Source organism: Pantherophis guttatus, chromosome 4 (genome assembly GCF_059756535.1).
Source record: "Pantherophis guttatus breed Tessera chromosome 4, ASM5975653v1, whole genome shotgun sequence".
NCBI lineage: Eukaryota > Metazoa > Chordata > Lepidosauria > Squamata > Colubridae > Pantherophis > Pantherophis guttatus.
The window spans coordinates 27,033,455-27,050,582 of NC_142066.1; the positions used below are offsets into that span (position 1 = coordinate 27,033,455).

Genomic DNA, 17,128 nt, shown 5'->3' on the forward strand with positions numbered 1-17,128 from the left:
CAAGTGTAAGTGTTGCACCAGCCCACATCTGCTGGGCCTTGGCTGGAACCAGTGGTGGGTTGCTACCAGTTCTCCAGGTTCTTGCGAACCGGTAGTGGAAATTTTGAGTAGTTCAGAGAACCGGTAAATACCACCTCTACCCGGCCCCGGCCCCAATCTATTCGCTGCCTCCCGAATCCCAGCTGATCAGCTAGAAGGAAAAAAAATGTTTAAACTCTTGCTGTGGTGCTTCAAAGGGCCGCCCTACAGCTGATCAGCGGTAAAAGGCAGTGTGGTGGTAGACCAGTGCGCTCCAAAAACAAATGGGTAGACCGGTACAGCTCTGCAAGCAGTTAAAAGCCTGGTAGACCAGTACCTCTGCTAAATCCTAAAGAATTGTCACATGACCATCAAACTATGGCCACAAAATAAGCCACGCCCACAGAAACGGTAGTAAAAAAAATTTAGAACCCACCCCTGGCTGGAACCCCTTTCCCCGGGGGTGTTAAGAGCCATGTTTTGTGCCCACACATTTCCTCCACAATCTGATTTCCCATCCTTCCCCATTTCAGGCTTTTCCGTAAACAACGTGAGTAGAGAAGACGACTAGAGTTCCTGAATGGCTTGTCCTCTGCTCCTTTCCACGGCCCTTCCTGTTAAGTAAAAGGCCTCTGAATTTGTATGCATTTGCAAGATATTCATTGATGAAGAAATAAGGCTAGAAAGTGGGAGACTTGTGAATTCAAGCCCCACCTTAAGTCATGAAAGCCGACTCGGTGACTTTGGGCCGGCCACTCACTCTCAGCTGAACCCACCGTACAATATTGTTGTGGGGAAAATAGGAGGGGGGAAAGCGTGCTGGTTACGTTTGCCGCCTTGTGTTATTTGTGAAAATAATAAATAAGTGGGATAGAAATGAGTAGATAAATAAAAGATTAAAGAGGGAGAAGTTGTAAAGATAGATACGTGGTCCTCAAAGGTTTTAGGGAAAGAGTGATCCGAATACAGGGCTCGGCAATACACATGGGGCTAGGGGTTTGGAATTAATAAACGACACATACAGCCCCTCCACTGACAGTAGATAAAGGCTCCTTTAATACTTGGCAGACCTTGGGTTATAAATACATTCCCCCCTGCTCTTTATTTACAGCTAGATTCCTGCCCTATGAAGTGAGGAGGGGGGGGTCTAAGAGTGAGCAGTGAAGGAATTCTGTGCTGAAACAGAGAAGGTGTCAAGAGGAGAGGGATGTTTTCCCCTGCTGGGTTATTGCTATGGGGAGGGGGGCATGTGTTCTTTAAGCGGCACCCCTCTGATCATCTTGCTACAGAGGATAAATGTGTGTGTGTGCGTGTGTGTCAGATCACACCCGCACCCACATATGAATGAATTAAATATCCTGGGTAGATGACATTCCAGTAATACTGAAGACCATGTTATTTTACTAGCATCCGAAAAAAATGATAGAGTGTTTCCTTATTGGTTATTCTACAAATATAACTAGTTCTGCTGATAGGTTCCCCTATTGCTGCCTGGGGTGAGGGCAATCCAAACCCAGTATTATTTCTCCATCGTGTTTACATGTGATAGAGATTCTGCAAGTCTAAAGAAAATAGAATTGGGGAGAATTTGACTTAATCTTCCTATCCAACAGTATATAACCCCTGCTTTCAGGAAATAGTATCATCCCCATGCAAGCCACATGGGTCACTCCTTGGCTAGCAATGCTCAGAAAATCTTAGGTCATCTAATCATAGTCTAGCAAGCAATAACCAATATGCATTTGTTGGCTTGGCAGAGCCCTGATACATTAGAAATCTGATTTTGCTCTACAGGCCCACATCCAGTTGATTCTTGATGTGGTGCCCCACAAGTGTGAATATCTCCCCAACATAGATAACCTCAGTATTCCCTTTCATTTAGGACTACACTCTGGTTCAAACCCTACCCAACTCATAGACATTTCAAAACATCGACAGCATTGCAAATTTAGAGGGTTTCCTTTGACAAAGGATTTCCACATTAGCAAACCAAGGAATACTTTGGTTTCATGCCCTCTAAAGACTTCCTTTGAGACACCACCACCCCCTTCCCAGACCCTCCCGTTTTCCCTTTTGGCTTAGGAGCCAGCTTCCCCACTCCCTCCCATTACCCCAATAAATAAGTCATAGGGGGAAAAGGCGGCCTGTCCGTTTGCAGCTGAGGGAGGGGGCAAGAGAGCCATTAGTCCAGTGCCTGGGTATCCATCCTGTGCCCGTTTCGCAATACTTGTTCCTTGGTGGTACCCCGGGCACGGAAGACACGGAATGCTCCGCGGCAGATGAGGCCAAACCAGTATATCTGGGGAGCCATGAGGATGGCCGATCCCAAGTTGTACTCAGCGGGGATGGAGAAGGGTACACGGTAGAAGGGCAAGCCAACATGCTGCCCATATACCCAGTACATATATGGAAAGAGCAGGATTCGGCAGAAGAAGAATGTGACTAGCATGGCCATGCCATTCACCTTGTGGAGAAGAGTGTGCTGCTGCTTGTACTGCGGAGAGAAGGAAAAAAGAGAGTTGAAAGACAAATTCAGACTAGGTTGTCTAACTCTTCTGCCTTCCCATTATGTCTTTATTTAGTTATGTATGGTCACCCATCTTACCCTAATAACGCTGGGCATTTAATCAATTAAAACGCCAACTAAAACAGGGGTCTCCAACCTTGGCAACTTTAAGACTTGTGGACTTCAATTCCTCAGCCAGTTGAAGTCCACTAGTCTTAAAATTGCCAAGGTTGGAGACCCCTGATCTAAAATGCCCACAAACCAAACAACCAATATATAAAATCTATACAGGTAGTCCTTGACTTATGACCACAATTGGGACCAGGATTTCTGTTGCTAACAGAGGGGGTTGTTAAATGAGTCACACCTCATTTTGCAATCTTTTCTTGCAATGATTGTTAAGAAAAATCACTGCGGTTGTTCAGTGAATGACACAGTCATTAAGCGAATCTGGTTTCCCCCACTGACTTCACTTAACTGGAAGCCAGCTGGGAAGGTTGCAAATGGCAATCACACAAGTCCAGGACACTGCAACTATCATAAATACATGCCAGTTGCCAAGAGCCCGAATTCTGATCATGTGACTGTGGGGTTGCTGCAATGATTGTAAGTCATTTTTTCAGTGCGGTTATAACTTTGAACGGTCAGTAAGTCAATGCAGGTAGTCTTCGACTTACAACAGTTCATTTAGTGAACCGTTCAAAGTTACAACATCACTGAAAAAAGTGATTTATGACCATTTTTCACACTTCGGACCATTGCCGCATCCTCATGGTCACGTGAATTACATTCGGATGCTTGACAACTGACCCACATTTATGACGGCTGCAGTATCCCAGAGTCATGTGATCCCCTTTTGTGACCTTCTGACAAGCAGAGTCAAGGGGGAAGCCAGATTCACTTAACAATCGTGTTACTAATTTAGCAACTGCAGTGATTCACTTTACAAATGTGCCAAGAAAACTTGTAAAATGGGGCAAAACTCACTTAACACATTTCTCACTTGGCCACACAAAATTTGGGCTCAGTTGTGGTAAGTTGAGGACTACCTCCGGTTATTAGTCGAGGGCCACCTACCTGTAATGTGCACCAAGCTAAAAACCAATCTGAACCTTCCTTTCTTTTCCCCCGCTCCCCTAAGAGAAGCTCAGTAGCAGGTGATACTCACCAGGATGAGAACCTTCCCAAGGCAGACAAAAGGGGTACTGAGTTCAGCCATCAACATACAACCCAGAAAGAAGTCACCTTTGCCTTGACGCCACAGCTGAAGGGGGGAAAGGGATAAGCATGACAGACCTGGGCCTGTAGGGCAGCGTCTTCTAAAGGACAGCATCCTCATTTGCAGCTTCTGCTGCATGGATCAATAGCCCATCCCTTCCCTTCCCTTCCCGTCCTCATCTGTGCACACGGGTCATGTCCCTGCCCCCTCCCCTCCAGTCCCACTCACCACAGACACAGGGAAGCAAACCAACACCATGAAAAGATGGTGAATCACCATCAGTAATTCCTTGTGCAAGTAGGCACGGATGGCAGTGTGCAGCGTCTGAGCCTCAACGCATCTTGACTCATGCCCTTTGACCTGGTACCTGTGCCAATGGCACAGGAACATAGCGTAGATATCGTAGATGAAGTAAGGGACTGCAAACTGGGTGTAGTTGGAAGTCAGCCAGTGCCTGGAGGAAGTGAAAAGGGGTAAAGGAATATAAGCAGCTAACAGACCCAGTATATTACCCTGTCAAGTTACCCTGCAGATAACTTGAGCCACGACCAAAGGGGATGGAAGAGCAGGACACTCTCCACCCCTCTGGAACAGACTCAAGGCCACAATCAATGAGGAATTGATGGCATGCTGATGTGCTTCACTCCCAAGGACAATGGTAACATAGATTCTGCCTTGCTCACATCGTCCTGTCTCTCTCTCTCTCTCTCTCTCTCTCTCTCTCTCTCTCTCTCTCTCTCTCTCTCTCTCTCTCTCTCCCTCCCTCCCTCCCCCCCCTCTCTCTCTCCCTGATCCTGATCACAACCTTCCCCTCCTGGAGTAAATGTGGTTTATCACCAGTTTTAACTTGCTTACACCTTATTTCTAAGGTACTCCAGACACTGCTGCACCTAGGACAGGTATCCTATTAGCAATTCCTCCTTACTTATCGGATCCTACCATATTACTCCCTCTGGTTTTTATGAACAGGATGTTTTGGCTTGCTAGCATCTGCCTGGGACCCATGCTTTCAACTTTGCTTAGAAACCCACCAACTCTATAAAAAGGCACTGAGATTCATGTAAATTCAGAACACTGGAATTAGTCTCATTCTACTTAAAATGACTTAAAATACAAGGTTTTTGTTTTTTTGTTTTAAATCCTGGTCTGGTCTCATTTTTGAAAATGCTAAAGAGCAGCTGAAATAGAGATAAATAAAACAGGTTTCTTTACAACTTCTTAACCATCATATCCCTTGCTCAGCTCTGTCATGTGACTGTGGGGAATGCTATCTCTCCCCCTCTCCCAAACATTTCTGCTGACGATACTCTCTGCTCCATGCAAGGTGATTAGGCCAAATGCCAAAGCAGCAGTGCAATGCAGGATACTAAGCTCAAACGTCCTTGTGGAGTCCAGACCTAAGAAAAAGTAGGGCATTTGGGTCTGAAGCACATTTAGGAAGACTGGGCTGTATGATTTGAGGGTGGGTACAGCAGAATTTGATTTCCATGCTGAAAGACCTACATAGAATGTGTTCTTTCTTGATTTTTAGGCATGAGGGTCAATGAAGAGGATACTTCAAAAGTATTGAAATGTTGACAGGGAAACCTCACATTATTTCCCAGAAGGAGATTTGCTGTGTAAGGGGCACTGTGATATCTTTGTGAAAAATAAAAATGCTGAGGCAGTTTTCACATCCTTAAGAAAAACCTTATCTCATAGCTCCCTCCTTCTGTGCCTATCCAATCGGAGCTCATGGCAGAGGACTCAACAACCCAACTTCCCTCTGTTTTAACCTCCTCCTCTCCTAAGGGCCCTGGAGTTTCTTGTCACTGGCTGCCCAATAAAACTTAATTACACATACACAGAATGCAAATCAGCAATGGAAGCAGCTGTTCCTTTGGTCTAATTCCCTCTGCTGCTCCCACATGCCTATCTGACATCACCCAGGGAGGGAATTAATCCCAACTAAATTCCTTAATGAGAAACTAAACTATCCTTGAGGAAAAAAAGCAAGAAAGGATATGATAGAAATAGATCCAACGACACCTCCTGCCATATCTTACAGCCACCTCAAACCCTTCATCTCTACCCTGTCCTGTCCTCAGAATTCCCCAGTGTGGATTTGTGCTGCATTTCCAATCCTTCCTGTCCTGCAGAACTGCCCTACTGCCAAATTGGATTCTGCAGAAACTGAGGTCTGGCAGCCCTCCCAGAAGCCAGAGGGACTGACAAATCTGATCCTGGAGCTTATTTCCAGCACATATTGTGGAAATCAACTCTCCCATATATTGTATGGGGATTTAGGAATACAGTACAGGACTGGAATGGGAAGACTTGTAGTTTGAGTGGGGCTGTCCATGGTGCTGAAAGGGTACCAATTCAGAGGCCCATGGGTTTTTTTTTTTTCCCCTCAGCACCATGGACAGCACTTTATTGTTCAACAAGGCTTGGAATCTGCCCTCCTGCTACTTTTGTCTTACTTACCCTAACACCTCTACTAAGTTTTGTGGTGGGTGCAATCTTTATAATGCAAAGCATCTTATCTCCACTACTCCCATAACCCTGAAACACCTCTTTTCGGAACAGCATCCTGAACATGCTCTCTCTGGGTCCACAACCCAATGCTTCACTCTACACTGCTATCGACCATAGCACTCCTGTTGGTGGCCCCAAATTCTGCCCTGCTCCCAGCTTCCTGATCCAGCCTACTCATTGCGGTACATCTGCTTGGAACATGTCACTGTCATCCTGTTCTAAATTTGGTGCCACTCCTGGCGCAGGTATCAAGTTTCTCAGTAGTGTGACCTTGCCAAGATGCTGGCTGAGCTGCACTCAGAAAATAAGGTAGAGATGGGGTTGGGGTGGGAATGATATTACTGCACCACAGTGCTGCCCTGGCATTACACCATAAATGCTGACTTACTGGTCATCGATAATGTGCTTGCAGGATGTGGAGATGATGTAGCCAACTGTGGAAGCCATAATGGCCTGCACTGAGGAGACAAGTCTGTGATAGGAGAATGGGAAATGGTAAGAAGTTTAAGTAACTGTGGTTTCTCCTTCCTCTTCTCTTGCATTCTAGAACCCTATTTCCATTTTAGGTCTGAGGGTATGAGGCCAAAACAGTAGTTCTCAATCCCAATATGATATTCTGGGAGCCGGCCTGGACTATTACATTGCTCCAGAACTCTGCCAGCCTTGACCAACAGCTTTAATTCCAACCCACGCATCTTTCACCATCCCATAACAACTGCCATTGGCTAAATATATTTGGAGATAAGTAGCAATGGCTAAATGATTCAGCTGCCCATTGACCCTGCTACATTCTCAAGTAATTCCAGAAGTCAACCAACAGAGAGGCTTTCATGCTTAAAAGAAAACATCCTAAGTGATGAGGGCAATTGGGTGTCCCCTGCCCCATCTTAGTAGACATCCCTGGGGTTTTCACTACATGCCACTTTTTTTTAAGCATCTCTTACTATACCCCAACAAAACATCTAGCCTCCTGAAAGACTCCTATTTTCAAAAGCATTTCCATTTTGGAGTGCAGAGCTGTGGGTACTTTAATCCACAGCATAATAAACTTACAGTGACTCCGATAACCTGTTCGGTGACACCTTGTTCCCAGGCTCAATATACCCTGCTAAGACTTGACTTTCTTGAGTTATCACTACTGTTGGGTTATCAAGAGGCGGCGGTGACACCCTTTCAGCTCTCATTGTGTTGGTTGCTTTTCCTACAATGATCCCAGTCCCAATGTGGGATCCTAGGAACATGAACTAGCTCACGACCTCAATACATTGCTTCTTCCAGAAAATCCTGGGCACTTTTCTATTTATAGAGATCCCATACAGGTCCAAGAGAGTTTGAAACTCAATGCACCCTACTCTATTCCCAGTCAGTCCAGGAACTGGCTTCCAGCTTTAACCTCTCCTTTTGCAGCTACCAGGAAAGCTTGCTAGGGATGAGGACACCACTCCCCCTTCAAAAAAAAAAAACCCTCTCCCTTCCCATTCCATCTCCCCAGGACCCAAAGTCCCCCCCCTTTTCCTTAAAACCACCCACATCAAAGTAACAAACCTACAAAAATCCAGGTGCCCAGCAGCTCATCCTTGAGGCCTCTGCCTGCCCTCCTTCCTGCCCACCCTCTGGACTGCTAGATCCTGCTGACATCCCCTCCTGCATCCCTGGTTACCTGGCTGAGACGATGACCGCGTCAGCCTCCTCCCATCGCAGGCCCGGTAGCCACTTGAGGCCGTTCTTGGACAACAGGAAGAGGCCAGGAAAGACAATGGTCCCTGCTACCAAGGCGTGAAACATCTCGCTCAGGCTGTAGGGTTGGGGTGATGGGGGGAGGAGGAGGAGGAGGAGGAAGGAGGGCAGAGCGGAGGATGGGTAGGGTCAGTGGGGCTGGGATCCCTCCGGGTGTCCACGAGGAAGGCTCATGGTCCCCCAGGGGGCGAGGGGGGATGGAGAGGGAAGGGGGGATGGCGGTGGGAGGGTTGGTCCCTAGCAGAGCTGCTGTGACAGACACAGAGAGAGACACAGTCGGGGGAAGGAAGAAGGGAGGGAGGGGGAGCAGCTGTCAGCACAGTGCGGGAGCAACTTAAAGAGACAGTGGACTGCGCTGTGCAGATGGACCCGCAGAAAGAAGAGCAGGATAGCACAGCTCAGCGTTGAATAATCACAGCTAAAGAAGCTCAGGGCCCAGTTTGCAAGGCATGGTGGGAGACGGAAGATGAGATCTATGTATGGGTGGAGAAGGATTGTGGAGTTGGGGGACGAAGCTGGGTAGGATGGATCTGACTCAGGATTGGAAGGCTGAGCTGGAGGTTTGGGACATCTCAGAGGGATGAGGTTGGAGACCCAGATATCGGTGTCCTTAACATCCCATGGCAGAATCCGCTAAATTAATCCGGCGCTTCTTTCCATCTGGAAGGCGGTTGAGCATTGCTCCCCCTTTTCCAAGGCAGCTAATCAGGCATCATCATTTAACCCCCGGAACACCAAAGCCTAACTTCCTTGAGCTCTGCCTCTTCCCTTCTCTGGCAGGATTGCTGGAAATTTGGCTAAACTTACAATCTCAGCTCAGTTGGTGGAAGCGGTGGAAAGAGACTATGGGGCAGCTAACCCGTTCCCCCTCCTAACGCATTAAGGGATAATCTTCTACCTGCTAAGAGGTGACCCTGATACAACCTTTGATAGGTAAAAGAGCAATTGGCTGCCAGGATGAAATAACTAAATCGGCAGTGACACCTTACGGCTGACTGTGAGCATTGTAACATGCTGATTTTGTAAAACAGGGATGGGTAGAAGTGCAGGGTTGGGTGGGTGGATGTTCCTGGAAAAGCTGTGAGGGATTCTCTCCCCTAGTCTTTGAGCCTGTGGTTCTTCTAGGTTTGCAGGGAGCCTCCCACCTGGCAGTTAGATAGACGGCAAAGCAGAACTCCATTTTCCAGATGTGCACCAGGAACCAGCGCAGGATATAGTAGAAACTGGGATAAGCAACCAAACCCAGAAAGAAGAAGTAGGAGAACTGCCAGAGCAAAGGACAGGATTCAACAGTTAAGGTAATCAACTTCTGTCTAAGCAACACTGGTCTTATTGCTTTCCCTCCTAAACCCACATAGAAAACTTCGAGCATCAGTTCCATATGGTGGGTTTCATTGGTTTCTTAATAACACATTCTCAACATCCCACTTTTTCAGGACAGTGCAACAGTGGCTACTCAAGCTTTTTTTAGGCATAAATGCACGGAGACCCAATTTATATGAGCTATTTGGCCAATTCCACCTTGACTTGATGTCTACCACAGGAAGCCATAGGTTAAAAAAAACCTCAGACAAATTATTATCAGTTTGTTCTGTTTATGAATTAATTCAGATATTTTACTGGTTACAGGCTAACCATACACTGTCCTTTCCACAGTTTGAGCAAAGGAGATGGCCTTTTTAGTCCTTAAATAACCAGTTCATTATAAACAAAGTGAGATTGTGATGGCATTGACTAAATATATTAATATGTATTTAATCAAAATGTTGGTTGATTAAATACATAATTGAGACTGTCTTGCTGGATCAGGTCAGAGGCCTATCAAGAATTGTGGAATCTGTATGCCACCTGGAGGAGGCATAAACAATTATGCCTAAGCATTGTAAGAAAAATATGAAGGGATTTGTATATAGTTATATTGGAGACATGCCTAATAGGCAAGTATCTGAAGGATTGTCCCATAAATTACACAGAAAAAAATTTTTTTTTTTTGGTTGCTTCAAATTTAGGACCCAAACAAGGATTAATTGAACAGGGATTTGATGAAATATTAAGACCTCCCTGTCGATACAAACATTTAATAGTGGAATTGATCATCTGAGAAGCTGGTGGACTCCCCACAGGCATTAAGCAGAGATAAAACCAGCCACTGTATCTGGGAGAGGATATTTTCCTCCTTTCTCCTTCTACCGTGGATTAAAACTCTTTAACTACTTCAGTTAAGAGATCAGTCGGGTTCACATATTGTATTACTGATCCATAATGTCATTTGTTTGATTTGCGTTGGGCATTGTGGTTTCTAAGACACGACAGCAGCTCAGCATGTTAGTGAACCCATCCAATTGTGGCTTATTTAATAAACTGATTAGGCAAGCCGTGGCTAATATATAAACATGCATTTATGTAAACCCAGCCAGCTTCTCTCCCCCTTTACTGCTTCTAAAACCAATTTAGAAGGAATGTATACATACTGGATTTTAGCCGATTGACTCACCAGGTCCTCTGCCATCCTAGTGAACCCAGAAAAGGTGAGAAATGACATCCATATTATTCCATATGTCCTCCTCTATGGAGGGTACTTCATGTTGTCAAGATGCTTCCCTGAGGGGCTAATTAAGACACCGTTGAAATATCATAAGATAGAAGGGTTTTACTTTTATAGTAATGAAACAATCAAGTTGGAACATTTGGTTAATTAATTCAGTGGAAGAAACGACTTGTGACAGTAAAATAATGTATTGCCTAACAGTTATCAGAATAGCGCAAACTCATTAAATGGCATTTCAAATCCCTACACTGTGGGCAAATCTTTGCTCAGCCTACCTGATAGGGTTGTTGTGGTTCTAAATTGGGGAGAGGCATGGCATCTCCCTCCCGCTCTCCCAAGGATTATTGAAGGAAGAATGTGATAAAGTGTAATAAAATAAGTATTTGCATGGGGAATGAGGAATAAGGAATCGGCAGTTTTGATCGTAACAAAATACAAAGTTTAGCGAAAACTGCTAATCTCTAAATTTCATTAATTTGAACAAGTTATTTCCAGTGCTATCTGGCTAAGCACATTTCACATGTAGGAACTTGCTCTAGATGTGTCGATACAGAACTGCAGCCAAAATCAATTGTTTTGAAAATAACGGTACTGGGATTGATTTACTTTGGATAGGACCAGAGATGCAGAAATTACGGGTGTATTGCATAAATATAGCCCAAGCTATGTTCGCCATATTTCCTGAATAAATTCCCTATTTTCTGATCCCTATCCTAGTAGGTGTATTTTTTTAATCTTTAATTCAGACCTTGCACTTGATTTGGGATGCTTTATGTTTGCAGCAGGAAATTCCTTCCCTAATACATTACTGTTGACCTAAACTGAAATGAAGTTTGTTGCTTCAGACTGGAAAAATAACAAGGGGATAAGAATTACAAAGAAAGTGGGCAGGAGATACTATATCAATTTACCTTCCAGATTGTATACAGTGACCTGGGTAATGCAGCCATAATGTGATTTACTTTGCTTCGCCTTAAGGTGTTGTATGTGAGCAATTGTGGCCTATTGTTTAGAGCATTAAACAGCCACCCATCGTGGTTCAACCAACTAACCATGATTTGCAAATGGTTTGCAAATTATTGTGTGAACCCAACTAGCGTTAAAAGTAGAGTTGCAACTCTGAATTGCAAAGGATTAGTCTTATTTTAGCACAACATGCAATCAATTTAGTGCCCTGGGGGATTTAGATGAGTTTTGAATATAGTCCAGGAAGGACAAAAAGAGCCAATTTTCCAAGACCCAGATATGCCCATGGAATTTGTGTAAAATACCTTTCTTGATTACGCCTTTTAAGATAATCCTATAATTTATTGAAATATAAACATCAAGCATGTACTTATGTTATCCATTTCTGTCTGCATTTCAACTCAAGCAGCTGTAAGAGTTACAGCAAAAAGAAACACGGAGAAATCATACACACATACACACACAAACCAGTCAGCTGGATAATGAATTACTTATACATATTGACAAATTTCACATACTTAGTAAGCTTTACCAACAATTCACTGTTAAAGATTACATTTCTTTAAGAGATCTAACAATTCACCAGTGAAGCAATGATTTATGTTTTTAATTCTCTTGTGTGTTAATGGATTTTAGGGGCAGGACAGTTTGTTGCTAATAATACATGCATGTGCCTTAGTGTTAGTTTATGCCTCCTGGCAACTGCCTGGCACGTCCCTGCAGTTTTCTTTGCAGTGGTTCTTTTGGAAGTGGTTTGCCATTGCCTGCTTCCTAGAGCTAAGAGTGACTGTCCCAAAATCACCCAGCTGGTTTCATACTTATGGCATGACTGGACTAGAACTCTCAGTCTCCCAGTTTCTAGCCTGATGCCTTAACTGACTTTCTGCTAATAATGAATTCTTAATTATTTTGATAAAGTGTGAAACAGAATTAACTGAAAATGCAAGCAATCTGCAAGCTCTAGTAATAAACGTCTAGGAACACAATGAAAAAAATGGAACTAAAATAAAGAAAACCCGATTAATGACAGCAGGTACAATAACCAGCTTTAGACTTGACAATTAAGATATTGAGGTAGTGGGTAGCTTTTGCCTTTTAGGATCAACTATCTGAAAGGAACAAGAAGTCATAAAATACAATACATTGCAGCCCAGCAATGGTAAACTCCCTGTGAAGGTCTTGGAAAAGGTATTCAGATGCTACAAAAACCAGAATTGTAGAATCAGTGATGGGTCCTATGACACCCTATGGAAGTGAAAATTGGATTTTGAAGAATCAGGTTAGGAAGAGTATTGATGCTTTTGAAGGCTCCTGAGAATACCATAGACAGCCAAGAAAATAAACCAATGGATCACTGTACAAATCAACCCAGTGGTCTCGAGGCACAAATAACCTGGCTCAAATTATTCTGGACACATTATGTGAAGATCTAGCTCTCTAATGCTGGGAAATGTGGAAGAAAGAGAAGAGGATGGCCATGGATAAGACGTTGGAAGACCTGAAGACAAAGTTAGGGACAGATCATCATGGAGACAATCTATGTGGTCACTAAGAGCCAACAATGACTTGATAGCAACAATGACTTGAGAAGCAACTGCTCAAATGTTTTATCCTTAATGGAAAATTAAACGTTAAGATTAGCATAAAAATTATATAATGTAATAGGCTGAAGCCCGGTGCTCCCCAATATATTGGGTTACAGCTCCCGGATTTCCCAGACTGAAAGTTATTACATTGGTGGACCTTGTTAGCATTTGAATATTTTTGGGAAAGGGGGATAGGGGATATGCCATGATTTCTAAGTGTTGTCCCAATGTATCTTTAATAGTTGGAATGTACCAGTTGTAGCATATCTTCTACTATATCATAGAGCCAAGATTTCAACCTGATGACTGTTTGACAATACTTGGGCTGCAAATCTCTTAATGACTACTAGATGGCAGCAAAGTTGTTGTTAGATTCTCTTTGCTACCCTCTTGTGGCCACCCAAAGTAATCCAGCACAGATTGGTAACACTAGGTTGTCAAATGTATTAATTATACTGCTTTTTCATTTCCAATAAAGTGGCAATGGGAATGGTGGGAAGGTTTATTTGATGCAAATATGGAGAATAGCAACTTAGAAAGTCTGATGATGCCTCCCATCAAGGCAAGAGATATATTGCATTGCTCAGTGAAAGAGCCAGTTTCCTGGCCTCCTTCTCTGAACTGAAAAACTATGCACAGGGTCAGGGCTGTCTGGTGTTTGCTATGCTGAGTGGTTGAAAGCATTCCAGAAGAAGGCAATAGCATCCATTCTTATTTCCTCCCAAGCAAACTACAGGGGCTTTGTGAAATCACCAGGAGATCTGGAGGAAAATTTACCTTTTTATATTAAGAGTCTGGGAGCAATCAAGCATCTGCCTCCATGGCAATAAGACTCATTTAATAGCACTTAGACTTATATACTGCCCCATTGTGCTTTACAGCACTCTCTGGGCATTTTACAACATCAGCATATTTCCCCCAACAATCTGGCTTCTCATTTTACCAATCTCAGAAGAATGGAAGGCTGAGTCAACCTTGAGCCAGGATCAAACTCCTGGCTGTGGGTAGAGTTTGTCTGCAGTACTGCATTCTGGCCACTGCGTCACCACGGGCCTTAAGTTTCTTAAATTTCTATTTGAAACTTATTTAGGAATAATTATGGATAAAATCATTCTGAAGTTTTTACACTGACACCGACTTGGGCAGCCTTATACATCTTTAAATAAACTATTAAATGCAATAGAAATGGTTAATGCTTGACTTCTGGGGAAGCAGTGGCTGACTGAAGACAGCTCCGTTCTCGCAACACCAAAGATCTCAGCAAAAAGAAGAGCCGTCGAATGGAAAAACTCCTTGAAACTTCAGTTCAAGGAAAGGACTAGGACAATGATGGCGAATCTTTTCAGCACTGAGTGCCCAAACTGGAACATGTGTGCGTGCGTGCATGTGCGTGAATGCACCGGAGTGCCAGAAACCCAAAGACCAGCGGGCCAGTGCGTATGCGCGCAGCAGCCAACTGGTCTTTGGGTTTCCAGCGCGCACATGCCCGCCAGCCAGCTGGTCTTCATGCATGCCTGAGCACCGGAAAACTGAAGACCAGCTGGCCTGCGCACGTGCCCACAGAGAGGACTCTATGGGCCATCTCTGCATACTTACCATAGATTCGCCAGCACGGGACTAGGACATCCACAGGCTTGCTCTATGCAGAGTCTACCCCCAAAGAGATTGCAAAATAGCAATTCTCCAGTGAATTTGAGAATGCTAAGAGGTAGAGGGGAAATCATCTTGCCCAGATTGGGTAACTAATATTTCCAAGAGGCCACATGAGAAACTGGGACTTTGGTGAAGGGCCGAACTTGATTTGGTGTCCTCAAACTTATCAGCTCAACTCCTCAGGCTTGTTTGGGTGAGGGGTGAAAGCTGCACAGGTGCAGACGAGAACTTTCTCTCCTCACCCTCCTGCAATCACCAACCAATTCAAGGAGTGCACCACGACTGTGCAGAGCCAGACCCGACTCGGCTTCTCCTGCCCCCCCCCCCCAATTTATATTTGATTTCTACTTTCCGACTGACCTCATGTGGGCCAGACAGGGACAGCCTGGCAGCCATAAACTGCCCAGGTCTGGTCTTGTCTAAGTCCAGGTTCAGCACTTTTAAACAGACCCTGGGTTGATCCACTTCCTCTCTTACCTTTAGGAAGTTTCTCGTTATTGATTTTCAAGATGTTAAGAATCTTCTGAATGACAAATATCATCATGCCAGCAGAGTTTATTTCTACCCTTAATGAAATAAAATTTATATAAGTTTAAGGATTAGAAATAAAAATGTTTTTTTGAAAACAGCAAAAGCGGGACTAGAATGTTGATTTCTGAAATTTCTAGTTAAAGACTAGATTGACTTGAAAGAATATTTCCTGTGGGGTGTTTTAAAATATTATTTAAAAATACATGAAGATTTTGAAATTAACTGTAAGAAATCCTCCCATGGGAAAAATTGCTAATTGGAAAATAAACATATGATATGGGAATTTAGAAGGTTGACAGAGGGAAGCAGAGAGAACTAAGCATTACAACAAAGGAGAAGAGAATGTTAAATACGATAGAGCAATACTATTTGTAGATGAAATTAAGATTGTTTGGGAACAATGTACTCAGAAATTGGTTACAAGATTGTCTGATACAATAAAAATGAATTTATCAGAGGATATAGAAAGAGAGATTTTACTGGACAAAACAGAGACTGGGGCTGATTCAAAATGGAAAAAGATGCTGTGGGTATGAAAATGGATTTATACCAAATAACAAGAGTGATATTGAAAGGGATGCTATAATGGGTTTACATTTGAAACCAGCTAATGTTTTAATAATTAAAAAGGACATACAAATAACAAATCAGAAGAATGATTTTTGAAAGCCTTATTTGGTTTTATAAACAGGATGTGTTGAACTACTGAAGCTGTTCCTGAACGGAGATAGAGAAGGTGGTAAGAAATCAATTTGTGGGATATCATTTGATAGGATTAAAAATTATGCTCTTAAAAAATAAATGGAAGATAAGTGAACTTATTTGACCAGGGTTAAAATATATGTATTGTGGTTTCTGTTTGCTATTAATGACCAGGACTGAATGATAAGGCTTTAAAGATCTGTGTATAAATGGGAGAGGGATTTCTTTTACTTTTCTTTTTAGAGGAAGTGATAACTTGGAATACAAAGTGGATTCATTTGACTAAACTTAAAATAAGTTATTATTTCTGGTAGTTCTTCATAACTTTTTGCTGATTAAAACTGAGTTTTTATAATTTGATCATTGATAAGGAATGAGGTACGAGATCATTTTTAAAATTCTAAAATAGAATTTTTAAAATTCTAAAAGGGAAGGTATTAATTTGTTATACTCTTCCTACTTATCTGGAGGGAGTGGCAAAGTCATTTTTTAATACACCTTTTCATTTTTTTCCCTTATCTCTTTGCACTTTTCTTTTTCTTTACCTCTTAGATTTTTCTTCATTTGAATTAGTTTTTTATCTTCATATTTGTAACCTTTAACAAAATTGTTTTAATAAATGGTTAATACATTAGTCTACCATTTTAACGTAGAAAACACCAAAAGTATAGAAAAATTGAACCCTCTTCCACAAAAGAGAAATGCATTTGTTTGTTAAAGTCGGAATCATGCTTCAAGGAATGCAAACTTCCAGAAAAGTGATGCAACGCAACGAGCTAAACACTTTCCTTCAGTGACGTCATAGCCAGATGTGCCCGGGCTTAATGGATTTTAAATATCGGGACAGCATCTCTCCTCCCTTCCGACTGAATCAATTTGCATCGTGAGCCCCGCCTCCTCCCCGCTTCCGCCAGCTAGGGGGCTCATTAACGAGTGATGATTGGCATATTTGAATTCCTGCGGAGCAGCCTCAGGGGCCCTTAAACATGCTGGCCAATGAAAAGCCCGCTCCTCTCTACCCTCCCGCCCACCTGCCACGAGCCTCTCTCGGGTCCCCGGAATACCCTGTGGCTGCCACGGTGAAAGTTTGCCGTTCCCATAGCAACGACCAAGGTGTTGCAACGAGAGGCGTGAAGGCTATTTTT

At 43.3% G+C, this 17,128-nt stretch overlaps 1 protein-coding gene across 6 annotated transcripts; it reads right to left on the minus strand.

Moving 5' to 3' along the window:
• Positions 1-1,051: 1,051 nt before the first annotated feature.
• On the minus strand, positions 1,052-16,898 carry TLCD3B (TLC domain containing 3B). 6 transcript variants are annotated; one of them, XM_087893882.1, is made up of 7 exons: positions 16,529-16,898; positions 10,492-10,606; positions 9,143-9,261; positions 6,649-6,732; positions 4,020-4,197; positions 3,693-3,788; positions 1,052-2,512 (listed from the first exon to the last, which is right to left on the minus strand). In XM_087893882.1, exons 2-7 carry the CDS (start codon positions 10,537-10,539, stop codon positions 2,201-2,203), a joined length of 837 nt encoding a protein of 278 aa, XP_087750008.1. In that variant the 5' UTR covers positions 10,540-10,606; positions 16,529-16,898; the 3' UTR covers positions 1,052-2,200. The 6 variants fall into 6 exon arrangements, with proteins under 6 accessions (XP_087750008.1, XP_034275539.1, XP_087750009.1 ...); XM_034419648.3 differs by having other exon boundaries at positions 3,972-4,197; positions 16,529-16,888; XM_087893883.1 differs by having other exon boundaries at positions 3,972-4,197; positions 10,469-10,606; positions 16,529-16,860.
• Positions 16,899-17,128: the final 230 nt, after the last annotated feature.

Coding starts and splice junctions, on each gene's coding strand:
- TLCD3B (XM_087893881.1), bottom strand. CDS start 9,369: ATGCTCGAAGTTTTCTATGTGGGTTTAGGAGGGAAAGCAATAAGACCA. Junction 6,733..9,142: donor GCCGTCTATCTAACTGCCAG/GTGGGAGGCTCC, acceptor CTCCTATCACAG/ACTTGTCTCCTCAGTGCAGG. Junction 2,513..3,692: donor TTGGGAAGGTTCTCATCCTG/GTGAGTATCACC, acceptor TTCTCTCCGCAG/TACAAGCAGCAGCACACTCT.